The sequence below is a fragment of the Cladosporium halotolerans genome, assembly GCF_011745625.1.
Source record: "Cladosporium halotolerans strain TM138-S3 chromosome Unknown Sca5, whole genome shotgun sequence".
Lineage (NCBI taxonomy): Eukaryota > Fungi > Ascomycota > Dothideomycetes > Cladosporiales > Cladosporiaceae > Cladosporium > Cladosporium halotolerans.
Window position 1 is genome coordinate 601,890 of NW_027191456.1, and position 15,858 is coordinate 617,747.

Below are 15,858 nucleotides of genomic sequence, written 5' to 3' on the forward strand. Positions count from 1 at the left end.
CGCGCTAGAGCTGCAGGCACTTCCGGGAAGGCGGCTGCGCCCGGCCCGTCGAACCTTCCTGCTGGCCCGGCGACGACGACGACTCGCGCTGTCTGTGCAGGGGGCAGCGAGACTCAAGGTAGGCGGCGGCTGCCGAGGGCGACGGACGTCACGCTGGCTGAGGATGGTACCTGGATGTCGCAGCATTGGATCGCCCAGCTCGACCTCTGCCCGTGCGGACTGTGACGAGACCCCGGTGTCTGTCTGTGCGTGCAGCACGCCTGGTGAAACATGGAGCACTCCCAAGCGACATCCAAGCCCACAGGCATACCGCGCTTCTCGAAACTCCCGGTGCTGAACAGCAAACGATCCTCTCAACTGCCGACGCCAACACCCACCGCAAAAGAGACTCCCTCACTTCCCAGGCCCGGTACGGTGAGACCTGCTTCGCAACAGAAGCCTGCAGCGGCTCCCCCTTCGAGGTCAGCTAGTAGTACCAGGACGCCAGCTGCACCCACACCTCGGAAAGGCATCCCTAGCATAGGAAAACCGGCTGCCACTTCGACTGTCCCATCGAAACCTCGCCCAGCCCCACCTAGGCCTGCTTCACGATTGCGGAGACCCCAGCCCTCAGCGCCGGCTAAGCAAGTCACTGAGGATGAAGAAACGAACGATCAACTCGGCTCTCTGGACGGCTTCCGTGCTGCTTCGCGTCAAGGTTCCCACGGTGATTCCTCGCCCGAAGAGCAACCGGAACCCGTGTTTGACGAGGAGTTTGAGGAGTTGGCCACTCCGAAGCCAAGAAAGACGTCACGCCCGTCCCTGTCTGATCGAACGATCGAAAGCCTGCAATCAGTACCTTCGACGCCGAAAGAACGTCGACGCTCCAGCTTCTTCTCTGCTGAAAGCCCAATGGGGCCGCCACCCCGACCAGCGTCAAGCTTGAGTCGCGCTAGCAGCGTCAGTAGCCGACCTGGTACGAGTGACGGTAGCTTCAAGAAGCCTGCCATTCCTTCGGCGAAGAAGGCGCCTGCATCAGCAAGGCCTGCTGCGAGAACCTCAATGGGAGGCTTTGGCTTCACGCCCGGGAGTGGTCAGCGAAGCGTATCGAGCTCTTCTTTCACTTCGAGGCTTCAAGGAGCCAAGCCTTCAATTCCATCTTCTTCTGCGGCAGCGTCACCCTCTAAGGCTCAGACAAGCAGAAGTCTTGCCGCAAGACCTTCAAAGCAACGTCCTTCTGTGGCGGGTGCTTTCGCTCCGCCGCAGAAAATCGAGAAGCCGCCACCTACATCAAGCAATAAAGCTCCTGCAGCTGGTCCCGCGAAATCTTCGTCTTCCGCTCTACGTGAACAGATCGCTGCGGCTAAAGCTGCGGCACGAAAAGAGCGTGCCAATGAACCGCAAAAGCCTGTGCAAGACATACCCTCGCGATCGGGGTTTGACTTTAGCGACGACTTTGCCTCTGATCCCTTTAATCAAGGTCCCAAGGACGAAAAGCACATCCTCAGAAATCGCGTCAACAATGCTCGCATGGATGGCAAGCTAAATATAGCAGCAATGGGCCTTAAGGCGATTCCACCCGAGGTGTTGAGCATGTACGATGCTGTAGCCATGGAGGAGAGCAATGTGAACTGGGCAGAAGTCGTCGACCTGACCAGATTCATTGCTGCGGACAACGATATAGACAGCATTGAGCCACATATATTCCCTGATAAGTCGTTCGAGGAATTGAGTGAAGAAGAAGACGGTAAGGGTAATCAATTCGGTGGCCTCGAACTGCTCGATCTGCACGGCAATAGCTTGGCATCTGTCCCTTCTGGATTGCGGCGATTGGAACGACTCACTTCGTTGAATCTCTCACACAACAAGCTCGATAACAGTGCGCTTGATATCGTGTCGCAGATCAAGCCACTGAAGGAGCTCAGGCTTGGCAACAACAGTATCTCTGGCCATTTACCTGTTTCACTAACGGAGCTACCCTATCTGGAGGTGCTTGAACTTCAAGCCAATCGTTTACTGGCTTTGCCAGAGGCCGTCCGCAATCTCGTAAATCTGCGTATATTGAATGTTGGCCACAATCAGCTCACCGATCTTCCTATGGAGGCACTCCAACAGGTTCCGCTCCAGGAGTTGGATGCTAGCAACAATGCTTTGATTGGAAGTCTATTTGCCCTTGGTGGTAACGCTGAGCATCGGACGTTACGTTCTTTGGATGTTTCCAACAACTCCTTGGCTGCCATCACATTCTCTGAACGATTTGATCTACCCCTTTTGCAGACACTAAACGTTACCAACAACCACTTGACCGCCCTACAGCCTCTGTATGGTTGTCCAGGTCTCATCACGCTCGCTGCTGGAGAAAACAAAATCTCGGAGCTGCCTAGCGGCTTCACTGAGCTGGCGCGTTTGCGTCACGTCAATCTCAGCAGTAATGATCTGCGCCTGGTTCCTTCGGAGATTGTCAACATGGAGAATCTGGAGTCGCTGGTATTGGCGGCAAACCCCTTGCAAGTCAAGAAATATCTCACGATGAACGCGTCTGATATTAAGAGAGACCTACGAGCAAAGTTCGTACCCGACGCCCAGAATGGCGATAATGATTCTGTTCCCCACAACACTGAAGAGGAATCTCCTGAGACCGCAGTACCGCTCAGCGCTAAGTGGACACTTAAGCCGGGCGGTCTCCTCGACCTCGCAGGCCAAGGGCTGACTGACGATGCCATCATGGACCTCGCCACTTTCCTCGAAACGAACGATGTCCGACAACTTCAATTACAAAACAACAAATTCACGGCCATACCTCCCTCACTACTACTAGCACCCAACGTCCGCATACTGGATCTATCCAACAATCCTTTCGAGGCCAACTACTTACCGGACCGTCTCGAGCTCCCCTCCCTGCAAGAGCTCACTCTCAGAAACTGCCGCCTCACCACTTTCGACCAGCTCACCTACAACCTCGACTCGCCCAATCTCCGCACACTCGACGCGACTGCCAACCGCCTCTCTGGCCCGGTACCGATGCTCCGCGAAGCCTTCCCATGCATGACAACTCTGCTAGCCGGCGACAACCGCTTCTCCGCCGTCAGCGCAGAAGCTCTGCAAGGCTTCCACACCGTCAACCTCGCCTCGAACAGCCTGCAGCAGCTGCCGGCCGAAATCGGCCTGCTGTGGCACGAAGGTCTGAAGAGCTTGGAAGTCGGAAGCAATGCGTTCCGCGTGCCGGGCTACAGAGTGCTGGAGAAGGGTACAGAGGCGACGATGAGGTGGTTGCGGGACAGATTGCCTGCTGATCATGCTTCTGCTGGTGGCGAGGGTGATGAGGAGACGTTTTGAGCGATGGGCAAGGAGGAGATGAAGAGCAGGGTGACCAAATTTTGGGGGTTGCGATGTGTAGACTATTTCGTATTCATTGTATGCACTTTTTTTTTTGGCATCGATTCATCATATCACGGAATATCGCACTGGTCAGCTGTCGCAGGTATCCAACCTATCTCCTGCGACCAGTCAATGCCTCCCCAACCACAGTGAACACTCACCCTACACTCCCCATAACTCCCAAAGCACCGCCTCCCCACCGGAGCCTCCCAATCCCTCCAACCAGCAAACCCCATCCCCAAAAAAGCCCACACTAGAATCCAGGACAATGTGTTACCGCATAATATCCCACTACACGCCCTGCCTGCACCAGCGCTGCACGAGCCTGGAGATCTGCTCGCGCAACAGAGCCAATCCCGGCGCCGACCCGTTCGACTGCGAAATCGGCGGGCCGGTGTTCGTCGACGAGCCCTCGATCGATCCGTGTCCGGTTTGTTTGGGGGAGTTGGGGAGGAGAGTTGAGAGGGCTGGGGGGGCGTGGGGGGAGGTTGGGAGGAATGAGAGTGGTGCTGGCGAGGGCGAGGGGGGAGAGAGGGATGTCGGAAGCGGCGAGGACGGAGAACGAAATCCGAATGTCTGGGCTGAGGTTCCGTGGAGTGAGATCAATGAGGAGATCTTGAGGCATGGGGAGGAGGGGTCTTTGAGGGATGGAGGTGGGGCGGGAGAGGGTTCGAAGGGCGCGAGTGCGAAGGGCGAGGGCGAGGTCGCGAAAGGTACCCAAGACGATGAAAGGCTGAACGCCCGCTGGGCTGAGATGATGCGAGCGTTTGCTGAGGAGTCGTCGAAGGGATCGTACTGTGGCTCCTAGATGGTAGCGGAGCTTGCTTCAAGATCGCTCGGTTCAGCTGTGCTTGTCCAATTACTTCGACGGTCCATAACAGCCCACCATGGTCGCTCGAAGATGGGGTCCTGCCACTATACAACCTGGTCAATGAGTCGTGGAACTTATCAGACGGGCTTCAATCTGCTGGAAGACTTGAAAGTAAATTCTTTCGGCGGTGCCTCGAAGATTGCGAAGGCGTTTTTGCTCCTTTCATGTTGGGTATATCGAGGGAAAAGATTCTAACCACCCGTTGTGTGTCGGCACTTCCAAATAAACCACATGCGCGCACTTTTTCTTTATATCGCTAATCCAAGACCATTCGGAATCCATGCTTCGTAATTTAACGTAAATCTAGTTCTTCGCCTCGGCGGCGTGGCGGTCGTGCTCGTCAATGTCGCTGTCGAACATTAGCTTCACAATCCATGGCACTTCCTTCAATTCCAACAGGAATACTCACGTAGCTTCCCACGGGTAGTTGATCCAGGCATCGCCAAGGGTAACCGCAGCGATGTAGCGACCCTGGTCCATCATCTCCTTGGGCAGAGTGCCCTTCTTCTGCTTATCCTTGTTGTGCAGCACGAAGATGGAGAACTTTGTGTTCTCCGCCGCCCTGCCCGCCTGCTTCGCCGCGTCCGCCACATCCTTCTCCAGCTCCTTGACCGCGTACTCCAGCGTCGTCCTGGTATCGTCGACCTCGTCAACGATCAGCACGTTCTTGCCGATCAGGTTGCCCATCTCCAGACTGCTGAGGTCGAGCCACTGGGTGCGCGTGACCTTGGTGCCGGGCTTCTCAACTTCAGTGTCGGTGCCGAGCGACTCGTAGAGCGACAGGCCAATAGCCTGAATGGGAATGTTCGGGTTGCCGGGCTTCTTGAGGAACGAACGGAGAATGCGGGCAGGAACATAGCCACCGCCGCCGATGGCGATCATGAGGTTGGGCTTGCAATCCTCAAGAATGCGAGGCGCAGACTCTTGACAGAGCTTGTGCACCTATTCGATCGCATTGTAGTCAGTAAATGGCCCGCCCTGGCGGTTATTTCCCCAAAAGAGACCCCGGCAGCATGCGCACGTGGAGGGGCTTCTGGGGGTGTGGGTGCATGACTTACATCGTTGTAAGTGACGTAGACCTTCTCGACCATTTTGGCGGTGTTGGAGGTAGTGATGTGTGCTTTGGAGAAAGATAAGCGAACGCTCAAGTGCAAAGGGTTTTTGAAGCTGATCTTCTGAGACCTGGAACCTACCTCGGGAGAAAAGATAAAAGCAGTCTTGGATCTTTTTCTTGACGCATCTGCACGTGGAGGGGAAGGCGTGCGGGCCGGTCCCTGACCGCGGGAAGTGGGGGCTTATCGATAAATGTCGACAACATTCACACCACTGGTCCATGACCGACCATCTTCCGGGCTCTCAAAGCAGAAATTGAATTCGACTGGTCTGAAAGTGACAATATCAGGCTGCTTTCCTTTTTCTTTCGCGAACGACAGAGATATCTCGGATTACTAAGTTGTAGCTATTCGCGGTCTAAGACCGATCACCACCTACGAAGCCACCACATGCTTCTTTTAACTACTTAATTTCACCGCTGGGCTGAAGCCTATTAGAATTATGATGTTGGGGTCTTGAGTGGATGGTTCAGGGTACCTCAGTCTCCGTATTCCAGCAAGACGTAAGTGCCAATTGGGTAAACAGCACACGACAATTGAACTTGGCGCGCTTTCTTTGTCATTTCCAAAGAAACCTCGTCAGACACATGAACCATCTTCTCTTTCGCCAAAGAGGCTGCCACTGCTAACATGATGTCAGCAGAGACCGTGAACATGTTGCTTTGCTCCATACAATCATCCCAGCCGGTGCTCTCGCGTTACAGATCGCGGAATCACTCAAGCGCGATCGTATGCAAGACTCCCATGACGGCGACGCCAGGCTGCCTCTATCAACAGTTTCCTAGTCGACTCTGACTTGTGCGGACGGTTAGATACGTTCGTGAATTCAACGTTCCAAAATGCACCTTTACCGACGTTCGTGTCAGGTAGCTGGGCAAAGAAGTTGTCGGGTATGGCAGGGGCGTTGAAGTCCCAATTCGTAATACCATCGGGGATCTCCTCGTAATTTGTAGGTGAAGGTAGTGTGGCCGCCATCAGTGACAGGGCGACAGACGATCAGTACTACGATATTGACACCGCTGTTGTTCACGAACGTGTTCGTGGCAACGGGGATCTATCGGTCGATGTGTCAGCCTCCGCGTCACGAAATGAAGGAGAAGCGGCTCACCGTGTGCTTACGAGTCTCATCTCTATATTGTGCAGGTTGGTGCTTGTGCGAGACTTTTGCCTCTCGGATCGTCGCCGTTTGTGTGCAGTCTTGAGGTAGCGGATGCCATAATATTTGGGGTATATACCGTATCCTGTAGTCAGGGTAAGGGCTTGGTGGTTGCGTTAGCATCTGTTGGCAAGTCTTTGTGTGAGTTAGTCAACGACTGAGAATCGGGGTGAGCCATGGGTGAGTTTGGTGTCAGAGACGCGTTAGGTTGGACGTGATTGTCGAATGACGAGGAGAGAGGCTTGGAGAAGACAAGGGAGAGGTAGAGGCAAGAGGCGATCACTGCAGTGCAGGAAGCGCAAACCGCCATCAATCAAGCAGTCACATGTGTCTTGAAGTTCACTAAATATCCTGAGTCCTTCATCTTGTCACATGTCTGTCTTTACTTCCTCTCAATTGCTGTGACATCTACCTTTCATACTCTGCAACAATACTTGAGTCACCCGAGGCTCTGCTAAATCCCGGTTGCTCTCACATATCGAATGATGTTATCGTTGGGAGTGCTCAGATCGCTTCTAGTTTACGAAGGTGATCAAACTTCGTGGCCGTGCATGCGTGATTGTTGACCTGCATTTATCAATGGTATATACATACGGTCGCCATTTTCGCACGCCTTTCGCACACATGGAGGGCTCGAACGCGTCGACGATTTTATCTGTACAAGAGCATGTCCACCCAGTAGCTCCAAGCTGTCGAACCAAAGCCATATCCCCAATGGTATCTCGACGACGGTGATGGCAGGGTGGTCATTCGCCGTTCGCAGCGGCAGTCCGAAGTGCTCTTCGCCCATCTCTCTCAGTAATTGCAACCAACATGAATATATCTTATGGTATCAGAGCATTCCGACGAGATCACGGCAAATTGTTCTTCTCAACTGTCAGGTCGATCGGTCAATAGCATCGCCATTGGATTATGATCTTGCAACGATTGTCAGCATGAGAACACAAGCTCTATCCGTACAGTCTCAGACAATCGAACAAGGCTTCTCTTATGCTTGACGGCAACATTGGCACGAAGTGAAGTCGCTCCTCGACGTCTTCCGCCGGAAAGTCGATCGCAGCTGATGCAGGCTGCAGTCCTTGGGCAAACCCACGTGACGGCTTGGATAATCGATGCGAGCGCGAACGACGGAAGGCACGTCAATGATTCGCAAAAGCACCAACGTCACGACACACTCCCTCCTCTCCCGCCCACGCGATCAATCGCCACGTGCCAACCCCCATCAACCATGTCAATATTGCGAAGCCCGCTACTAGCGGCTCACGAATCCGAACGATTGATCGGACATCGACTCCAGCACGCGTTCCAGGCTGAGACACGGAGCACACACCCTCCACACATGCACATCACGACCACGAAAGCGATAGCGTCAGCCGTCATCGCGATATCAGCAATATCCGCAGCCGCAGTATCAACTCCCCTACGCAGCAAGGAAGGCCGGTCGACCGATCAGATCATCAACCCCAAGCAAACCCGAGCCTCCCAAGCCGCGCCTCCCTGCTCCCACACACACGGCCCAGCGCAGCGCAGCGCATCGAGCAAACCGCCCCTCCATCGACACTCTCGCGCGGCTCCGCGGCATCCTCTGACGCCCACCCAAGCAAGCCCACCGCGCCAGCCGAACCTCCCGGCCGACTACTCGCACGATCGCAATCCCACAATCTACATGCCACCCAGCAGCCCAGCCGACCCATCTAGACCTCGCTCGCCATGCCGCACCCGCTAGCGCCGCAATCCAAACTACTGTACTTCATACATACTCAACGCCGCGGGCGGCGGCCGGCATGCCCTGCGACCACCACCGCCCAGCGGCGCCTCCCGCGGCGAGCGAGCCGTCAGAGGCGTCCGCTGGCCGGGCGCGTCTCCGCCGCGTGGGCGAATGGAGGGCGAGCGCGGTGCGCCGCATCGCGATCGCGAGAGCTTGAGGATGCGATGGGATGGAGCATCGGGGGAGAGTTGGGATTGGCTTTTCTGCGCGCCTGCGGTGCTCCGGGTCCGCGGACGACAGAGCGAGCGCGCGAGGGTGTGTGGCATGATGGGGATGGAGAGAGGAACGACTCCACCGGCCAGCTCCATAGTCAGGCGGTTGTTAAGCCTGGCTGGGTGGCTAGTTCTGTACACAGCAGTAATCGAAGATGGAGGCGGGCGACGGTTGGCGGGAAGGCTATAGAGCAGCGGAGTCGACGTCCGCAGAACCTCACCTCACCTCACCGCCAATCTGCAGAGTCCGTGCGGCGATCTGTAGAGGCAGGGTGGTGATGTGATATGCGCGGCGCTGACTCTCGGCCTCGCTATACCCCAGAATTATTAACCGTGAAGGGTGGGTGGTGGGCGGCTGGTCCTGCGACTACTGCTGGCTGGACTGGGAGCTACTGCAGAGATGAGTCGTCAACTGGTGACGGCACTAGCAGGCAGCGGTAATATCGATCGCGACCCGCAACGCTCAGGAGGCAGGGAGCAGCATCAAACAAGCTCGAAGAGTTTTCGGGCGATGGTTACTGCTTCGCGAAAGGATCCTCGCTTGCACCACAGGAAGGCGAGCGATCACCAACACGAGATGCGGATTATCGAAAAGAAAGAAAAATCCTCCAACGCTCCTTTCGAACTCTCCGGTGGATCCCAAGCGAGATGAACCTCCTTCGGCGCGATGCCAGTCGCAAGTAGCCTACCGAAAGACAAGAGGCCAGCTGCCGGGCGGCCATGCGCAGGTTTGTGCAAGCCACGGCAGCGCGCGGAAGCGTAGTGTGCCTGGCACAAGGAGAGCCTCCAGCGCCCGTCGAGGCCAGCGACCGCAAGTGGACGCGAGTTGACAGTAGGGTGACGAGCTAAAGCGGAACGGGCGCCGATCCACGCATCTAAGGGCAGACGGCTCGCGCTCCTCACGCGCGCCGAAAAGAAAAAAATGGAAGACCAGTAGTACGCCGCCAGCAGAGCAAGCAAGCGGCAGGGCAGGGGAGAGCGCGTGTGCTTCACGGCAGCTTGCCTCTTGCGGTTTAGAGCGGTGCGAGTTAGTCAGGGAGGGTGGCGGCGCTGGGCACGCTTCCTTTGGCGTGGTTGCGTGGTGCGAAATTTAGACGCAGGCCCTAATAAAGCTGACGCTGTTTCTGAGATGACGGGGCCCGAGCGCGCTCGAGAAGGCATCCCTGTCGATCTAGCGCGAAGGCAGACAGAGGACAAGCAGCAGCAGCTCGCACACAAGGCCCGCCTGGATCTGGAGGTGCCTCTGGATCAGAGAGCTGCATGCCTGGTTGCACGCCAGGCGTGCCGCGCCCTGCCGCCTTACTTTCGCTGCTATGATGGAGCTGCTGCCGTGTGGCAGGCGCGGCAGACCATGGGTCGCAATAAATGATGATGACTATGATAATAACTCTGAACGACCGGCGGGCACACGTGATTTCGGAAGCGACCTGACTCTGGAACGATTGATTGCCCGGTCGGTGAGGAGGGTTGTCCGGTGCCGACCCTCTGTCTGAAGCGAGCCATCCGGATGCAGAGACAGGCCTCGCAAGCCCGGCGTCCAAGCGTGAGCACAACGGGGCCCGATTCGCGTGAGCACACGATTAATCTCGCTCTGCACACGAACGGCACTTGCGGCGTCGCAGGCGGATCTTCGAAGGGCGGCCACGCAGGCGTTCGATAATTTCCTGAGCTATTGCCTTCGACAGCGCTTGCCGGTGGTAAAGATTAAACGGCTGCTTCGGGCGGCCAATCACGCAAGCGAGACATCGGGGCCCGCAGATCGCATCAGACCAGCCGCCACGCAACGGCCAATAAGGCTGGTGGCAGCGCTGGGGCGGCGGGAGAGGACGAGCGCTGTGAGCCCGCAGGCTGTGGCAGATCCTGCCAAGGGCAGAGGCAGCCGCTGCGTGTCGAAGGGAAGGACGGGCACGACGGGGGCGAGCACAACTCTGCGCCGGCACCAGCGCAGGTGGGCCAATAGCGCAGGGCGAGGCCTCGTTTTTGCGGCGGCGCTAGCCCTGTGCGATGTGCTATTGCGTCTGCGACGGGAGGCGTGACGGGCGTGACCCGCTGCGAGTCGCCGCGATGAGCAACGCAGAGGCTGCTGGCCTGAGGAGCCCGCGGCGCCGCATGGGTGTCTGCTGCGGCCTGTACCTTCGAGCTGCCTGGCGTGTCTGGGACGCTGGGTACCTCAGGCGCAAAGCCAAGTGGCAGCCTGCCGCCGATCTTTGCCCGGCCGTGGGCGTCGGCCTGTCACAGCCCACGCCGGCGCTGACGGCGCTGCGCTAGACACACCACCACTCTTCTGGAATCCGCCAGGCAGAAGGGAAGAAAAAATCATCGCGGCGTGTCGGTCAGAGGCTGGCACGGCTGGTCACGCCCGCTGCGTGTGGTGTGCGCGCCCCATGCCAGGCCCCGGCGCGTGACGCAGAGACGCCTTCGCCCTCAGGCTGCCACCCGCCGACTGCGCGGCGGCTTACGCTGGGCGGTGGCGACGACAGGACTCGCCTGCAGATCCTGCGACACGGCGTGCGGCGTGCGGCGTGCGGCGTAGCAGCAGGCTGCGCGCATCCGCACGCCCACACCCACACGCAACCCGCATCCGCCGTCGCACACAGACACAGGCAGCCACGCAGCGTTGCCAGGGACCGCGCCAGGCCTGCTCGAGACTGCTGCTAGGCCCGCTGGGCCAGCTGGTAGCGGCCGAGGAGGGCGTGCAGGGCCAGCTTGGGCGTGCGGCAGGCCGGGCAGGGTGGCAGCGCCGATCGAGCAACGGGGTGCGGTGGGTGCGGTGGGTGCGACTCGGCCGCGGTGCTTGCGTGCAACGGGCGCGCCGTCCAGGCGCTGAGCCATGCGAGAGGCGCACACGCCGGGATGGCATGAGGGCGCGAGGGCAGGCATGGCATGCGGGCGTGAGGCGGGCGCTGCAGGATGCTGGCAGGGCAGGATGGGATCACGTCGGGGCGCTGAGCCACCCAATTACCACGGCCCACCCTCGCGCCAGTCCACGCAAGCTGCGCGGCCCCCGTCGGCGCTTCTGCTGCCGGCCGGCTGCGGCGTGTGCAGAGGCTAGGCCAGACGCGGTTAGCGCGACACGGAGCGCATGGGCGATGGTTTTGCCTCGCCCCGCCTCGCCTGCAGGTCGCGCACGCGCGCCGCTGTGAGGGTGGAGCCTTCGCTGGCCTGGCGCTGGCGCCCCGGGCTGCTAACGCATGTGTGAGCCGGCACCCGTGCGCGCCCATCCTAGCAAGATTAGCTCGGGCTACGTATTGGTCGTCTTGGAGGCGAGAGGACTCATTACGAACGAGGGCTTGCCACTGTGCTGGAAGCCAAACGCTGCCGCCGGTGACATACATACAACCGCCGCCGCAGCCTCTACGCTTGTCTTGGTTGCCAGTCGCCTCAGTCATATCATTTTGCCTCCCACCATTCCTCTTTACCACCACATCACTCGCCTTTTCGCCTTTCCGTCGACAGCCCGGTTTGCCTTTGGCTTTGACTCGCCTTGCGCCCCACTCGCCTTGGGATTATATCAACGTTTGGTCGTCGCCGCTACCGCTGTTTGATCGCCTGCGCCAGTTGGACATTTATTTGGACCGACTGCGTATATTACCAGGCCTCTTCATTACCGGATCTTGCCGTTCACTGCAACAACTGCGATCCAGGACTTTTCTTTAATTCTCTTTACCTTCTTCGGACTTTCTTGAGTACCCTGCGGTTCATGATTGTGCCCAGAGCTTAAGAAGGCCCTTTCTCTCCTCGACCGAGGAGACCTCCTTTGACCCATCGATCATGCAGACTCCTCCTGCCTCCCCCAAGCTTAGTGGGAACAATGCCGTGTCGGACCGCCGGATTGGCTTGATCCTCGGTGGCTACATCGAATTGATCAATGTTCTTGGCGTCGGAGCCTACGGCACCGTCTACCAGGCCCGCAATGTGGTGACCGGTGCTCTTTACGCCGTCAAGGCCCTGGAGAAAGCCGGACTTGACCCCAGGCAGAGGAAGTTCCAGGAGCGTGAGATCGAGCTTCACTATCTTGCCAGTCAGCACGACAGTGTCGTTTCCATGCACAAGGTCATTGACAGCCTGGACTGCACCTTCGTCGTCCTTGAGTACTGCCCGGAAGGCGACTTGTTCTCCAAGATCACCGAGGAAGGCCACTACGTCGAGGACGACGCCAAGGCCAGGCAAGTCTTCCTGCAGATCCTCCGCGCGGTGCAGTATTGCCACGATCAGAGCATCTTCCACCGGGACCTCAAGCCGGAGAACATCCTGGTCAAGGACAATGGCTTCACTGTCAAGCTGGCTGACTTTGGACTTGCCACCCGTGACCCTCTGACCTCGGACTTTGGCTGTGGATCGACATTCTACATGTCACCTGGTATGTGTTGACCCTATCGATCGATGGCAATGACGACTTGCTAACAGCATCACAGAATGTCAAGATACGAACCCGCACCCGATGGCTTGCTACCAATCAGCAGCCAACGACGTGTGGTCCCTGGGCGTGATTCTTGTCAACCTGACATGCGGCCGCAACCCTTGGAAGCGCGCATCTCTTGAGGACTCCACGTACAAGGCCTTCCGCAAGGACCCCAACTTCCTCAAGACCATTCTGCCCATCACCGATGAGTGCAATGACCTCTTGAGGAGGATCTTCGACCTCAACCCGCAAACCCGGATCTCTCTCCCGGAGCTGATCAAGCGAATGGAGCGCCAGCCCAGGCTCACCCGCGCCTCCACTGAGCCCATCTCTCCTCCCTACTCTCCCCTGGTGGAACAGCCAGTGCCTCAGGATCCGCTTTTCCAAAACGTCCAGGATTGCGCTTTCGAGCCTCTCCCGGCCCCGAGGTACCCTGCTGCCCAGCACGTCTTTAACGCGCACCAGCTCCCCCCGACCCCGGTCTCCACCCCGCCGGCCTCCGTCCACTGCACGCCTCAACCAACCCTCTATACGTCGCAAGTCCGGCCACAGGCGCCCTGCTTCCCAGCGCCCGTGGCTGCCTATGCACCCTTCCAGGCGTCTTGGAACCGCTGCGGAGCCTACTTCTCTCAGTTCGCGGCTCCGCAGTGCCACCAGCCTTACTGGACATTTGCCCACTAAGGTTCCTCTCTGTTTCTCTACTTGACTTTTTCGTTCAATCCCGGCATGGCACCTACGAGCTCACGACAAATTCCTACTTCAAAAAACCCTACCGACTTTTATTACACGGCTCTCGTATTCTGGCACACACTTTTGACTCTTTGAAGATACAAAAAGAAGTCTTTTGAGCGCAGCGTTGTTCCCATACCTGCCCCCGCCGCCGCTGATTCTTTCCTGGGGCGGAGTGGCTTGGCTTTTCGAAACTATTCTAGTTGTTTCATTGATGGATGGATGGAGATACCCCCCGAGTTGTTGACTGCTTGTTGTTGATTTTTTTTTATTCCGGCGCAGGAGGGAAAGATGGGAAAAAACCAAAAGGGCACAAAACTTGTTACATGGGGAATGCTTGTCAGAGATGGCCCCGGGCGGCGGAGAGGGAAACTTGCTTTTTCACCTTGTAGATGGACAAAATTGGGTTGGTTGCATTGATTTCTGAGAGGAGTACTCGCGGCCCTGCTGCTTGTCTCGCTTACTCTCTTGCACGACGATACTACGATTAGACGGACTCATCATCACACAAACACTACCACTGTATCAACAACACAACTACCTGACCGCAACATTGCTGCTTACCTCTCTCTCCCTGTCAATTTCCCATTCCTCAAGCCCTCTAATGATCATCCGCACACGCAGACTAACCCTGCTAACAACACCCACGTCTCACCCACCTGCGTCAACCACCCATTCCCAGACAACCGTTGTCGCCCGGCCCCCGTACGATTTTCTAGAAACGTCTCGTCCGCCGGTCCCGTGGTTCGCCCAAACGTCGACTAATAGCAGAGCAAGGAAGCTTCATAAATGTCTCAGAGCTTGCGGGCCTCCCACGCCTCCCTCCCAGCAACGGGTCTAAATCTGGGTTCGGAACATACAAGCGCTGCGGTAAGGCCGATCGGCCGGGTGTCTGTTGGTGGGTAGGTCATGGAGTAATACGCTCAACCCCACGCAAAGCACACACGCACGTAAGGTACCTTACCTGAGGTATACCGCGCCGGTAAGTATTCCTGGAGTCCGCAACGGCCGTTGGCCATAGCGGCGCTCCGGTATACGTTCCAACTGCAGCTGGCACTCCCTGCGGACTCCGGCTTGCCGGCCTCAGGCAGCACCTGCACGTAACCGTATACTACTCTCACTGCCCCAACATGTAATAGAGCGGGAGAGGTAGGGAAGCGCTCGGGCCCCCCTACAGAGTATCATAGCACCGAACTGCTACACCCGCCTGCGGCGCAAAACCAAGCAGGCCCAGCCTCGCCATCACCTGCCCGCGCACCCAAGCCCATCCCATCCTCGCTGCAAGGCTGGCAGCGCCAGCGCGAGCAGCGCAAAAGCAAAAGAGCGCGCGCGCGCGCGTGTGGCTCTGCCGTCGCAGCCGGCGCCAAAAAGGCTGCACAAGCACGAGGTACAGTCTAGTCGCGGCGCTGGGGATGCAAGCCACGAAAGCGTTTCCGTGCGTCCCCCAAAGCGCGCCCAGGGCGGCCAGTCGGGGCTCTGGTCCTTGGATGACGCTGAGTTCTGGCCTTAGGTTTTCGGCGTGCGACGCGGTACGCGGTACGCGGTACTTGGGATCGCACTACGTGACTGGAGACTTTCGCTTTGGCTTGGGCCTTGGTGTCGCGTGCATGTACTGGGGCGAAGTATCCTGCGCTGCGGGGCGGGACACGCTTTTTGTTGGTGGCTTGTGGTGCCGCTGGGGAGGATTTGGGATGTTGCTAAGGTGAGGCGTGCTGGGTATGCTATGCTATGCTATGCCGTCTCAGCAGGGGGGCAAGGATTGCGATGGCGTCCAGCCTCTGTCGTTGATGGCGGGAGCAGGCGCTATCGTCATCATTATCTTATCATCTAGGCGGGCGATCGAGCAGCGCACCTCATCTTGCGAGCGTGCCTTACGGCCTAGCCGGTCAAGCCGACAATCGACACACAGGTAAGTACATAACTACATACACACATCAATCCATCCACCCATCGAGCCCAACCCGATCTCCATCAGTCCCGATCGCCCTCTCGATCTCCCCAAAAAAAAAATCCGACACGGTAGCGCCAAACCCAGAAACCAACTCACTACTAATCAATCGCCCCCCTCCATCCACACCCACCAAGCCAAGCTCCTCACAAGCGCTGCGCGGCAATTCACTCCTTAGCCTCCTCCTCCTCCTCGCCGCCATACCTTACCATGCAAGCCATCCCCCTGCCATCACCAATCCACCTCTGCTCAGACACGTGTCGATCGCGCCACACACCCCACTCCCACACGAAACGCAGGCCC

The 15,858-nt window shown here is 57.8% G+C and overlaps 3 protein-coding genes across 3 annotated transcripts; 2 read left to right on the forward strand and 1 right to left on the reverse strand.

The window, feature by feature from the left end:
• Nucleotides 1–270: 270 nt before the first annotated feature.
• WHR41_02118 (uncharacterized protein) lies at nt 271–3,315 on the forward strand (the record flags this gene model as incomplete). The annotated part of the gene is made up of 1 exon (XM_069370724.1): nt 271–3,315. One exon carries the CDS (start codon nt 271–273, stop codon nt 3,313–3,315), a length of 3,045 nt encoding a protein of 1,014 aa, XP_069232445.1.
• A 1,005-nt stretch (nt 3,316–4,320) lies between these two features.
• WHR41_02119 (uncharacterized protein) lies at nt 4,321–5,416 on the reverse strand. Its single transcript, XM_069370725.1, has 3 exons — nt 5,287–5,416; nt 4,638–5,170; nt 4,321–4,577 (listed from the first exon to the last, which is right to left on the reverse strand). Exons 1-3 carry the CDS (start codon nt 5,317–5,319, stop codon nt 4,532–4,534), a joined length of 612 nt encoding a protein of 203 aa, XP_069232446.1. The 5' UTR covers nt 5,320–5,416; the 3' UTR covers nt 4,321–4,531.
• Nucleotides 5,417–11,713: 6,297 nt separating this feature from the next.
• WHR41_02120 (uncharacterized protein) lies at nt 11,714–14,160 on the forward strand. Its single transcript, XM_069370726.1, has 2 exons — nt 11,714–12,836; nt 12,892–14,160. Exons 1-2 carry the CDS (start codon nt 12,248–12,250, stop codon nt 13,557–13,559), a joined length of 1,257 nt encoding a protein of 418 aa, XP_069232184.1. The 5' UTR covers nt 11,714–12,247; the 3' UTR covers nt 13,560–14,160.
• Nucleotides 14,161–15,858: the final 1,698 nt, after the last annotated feature.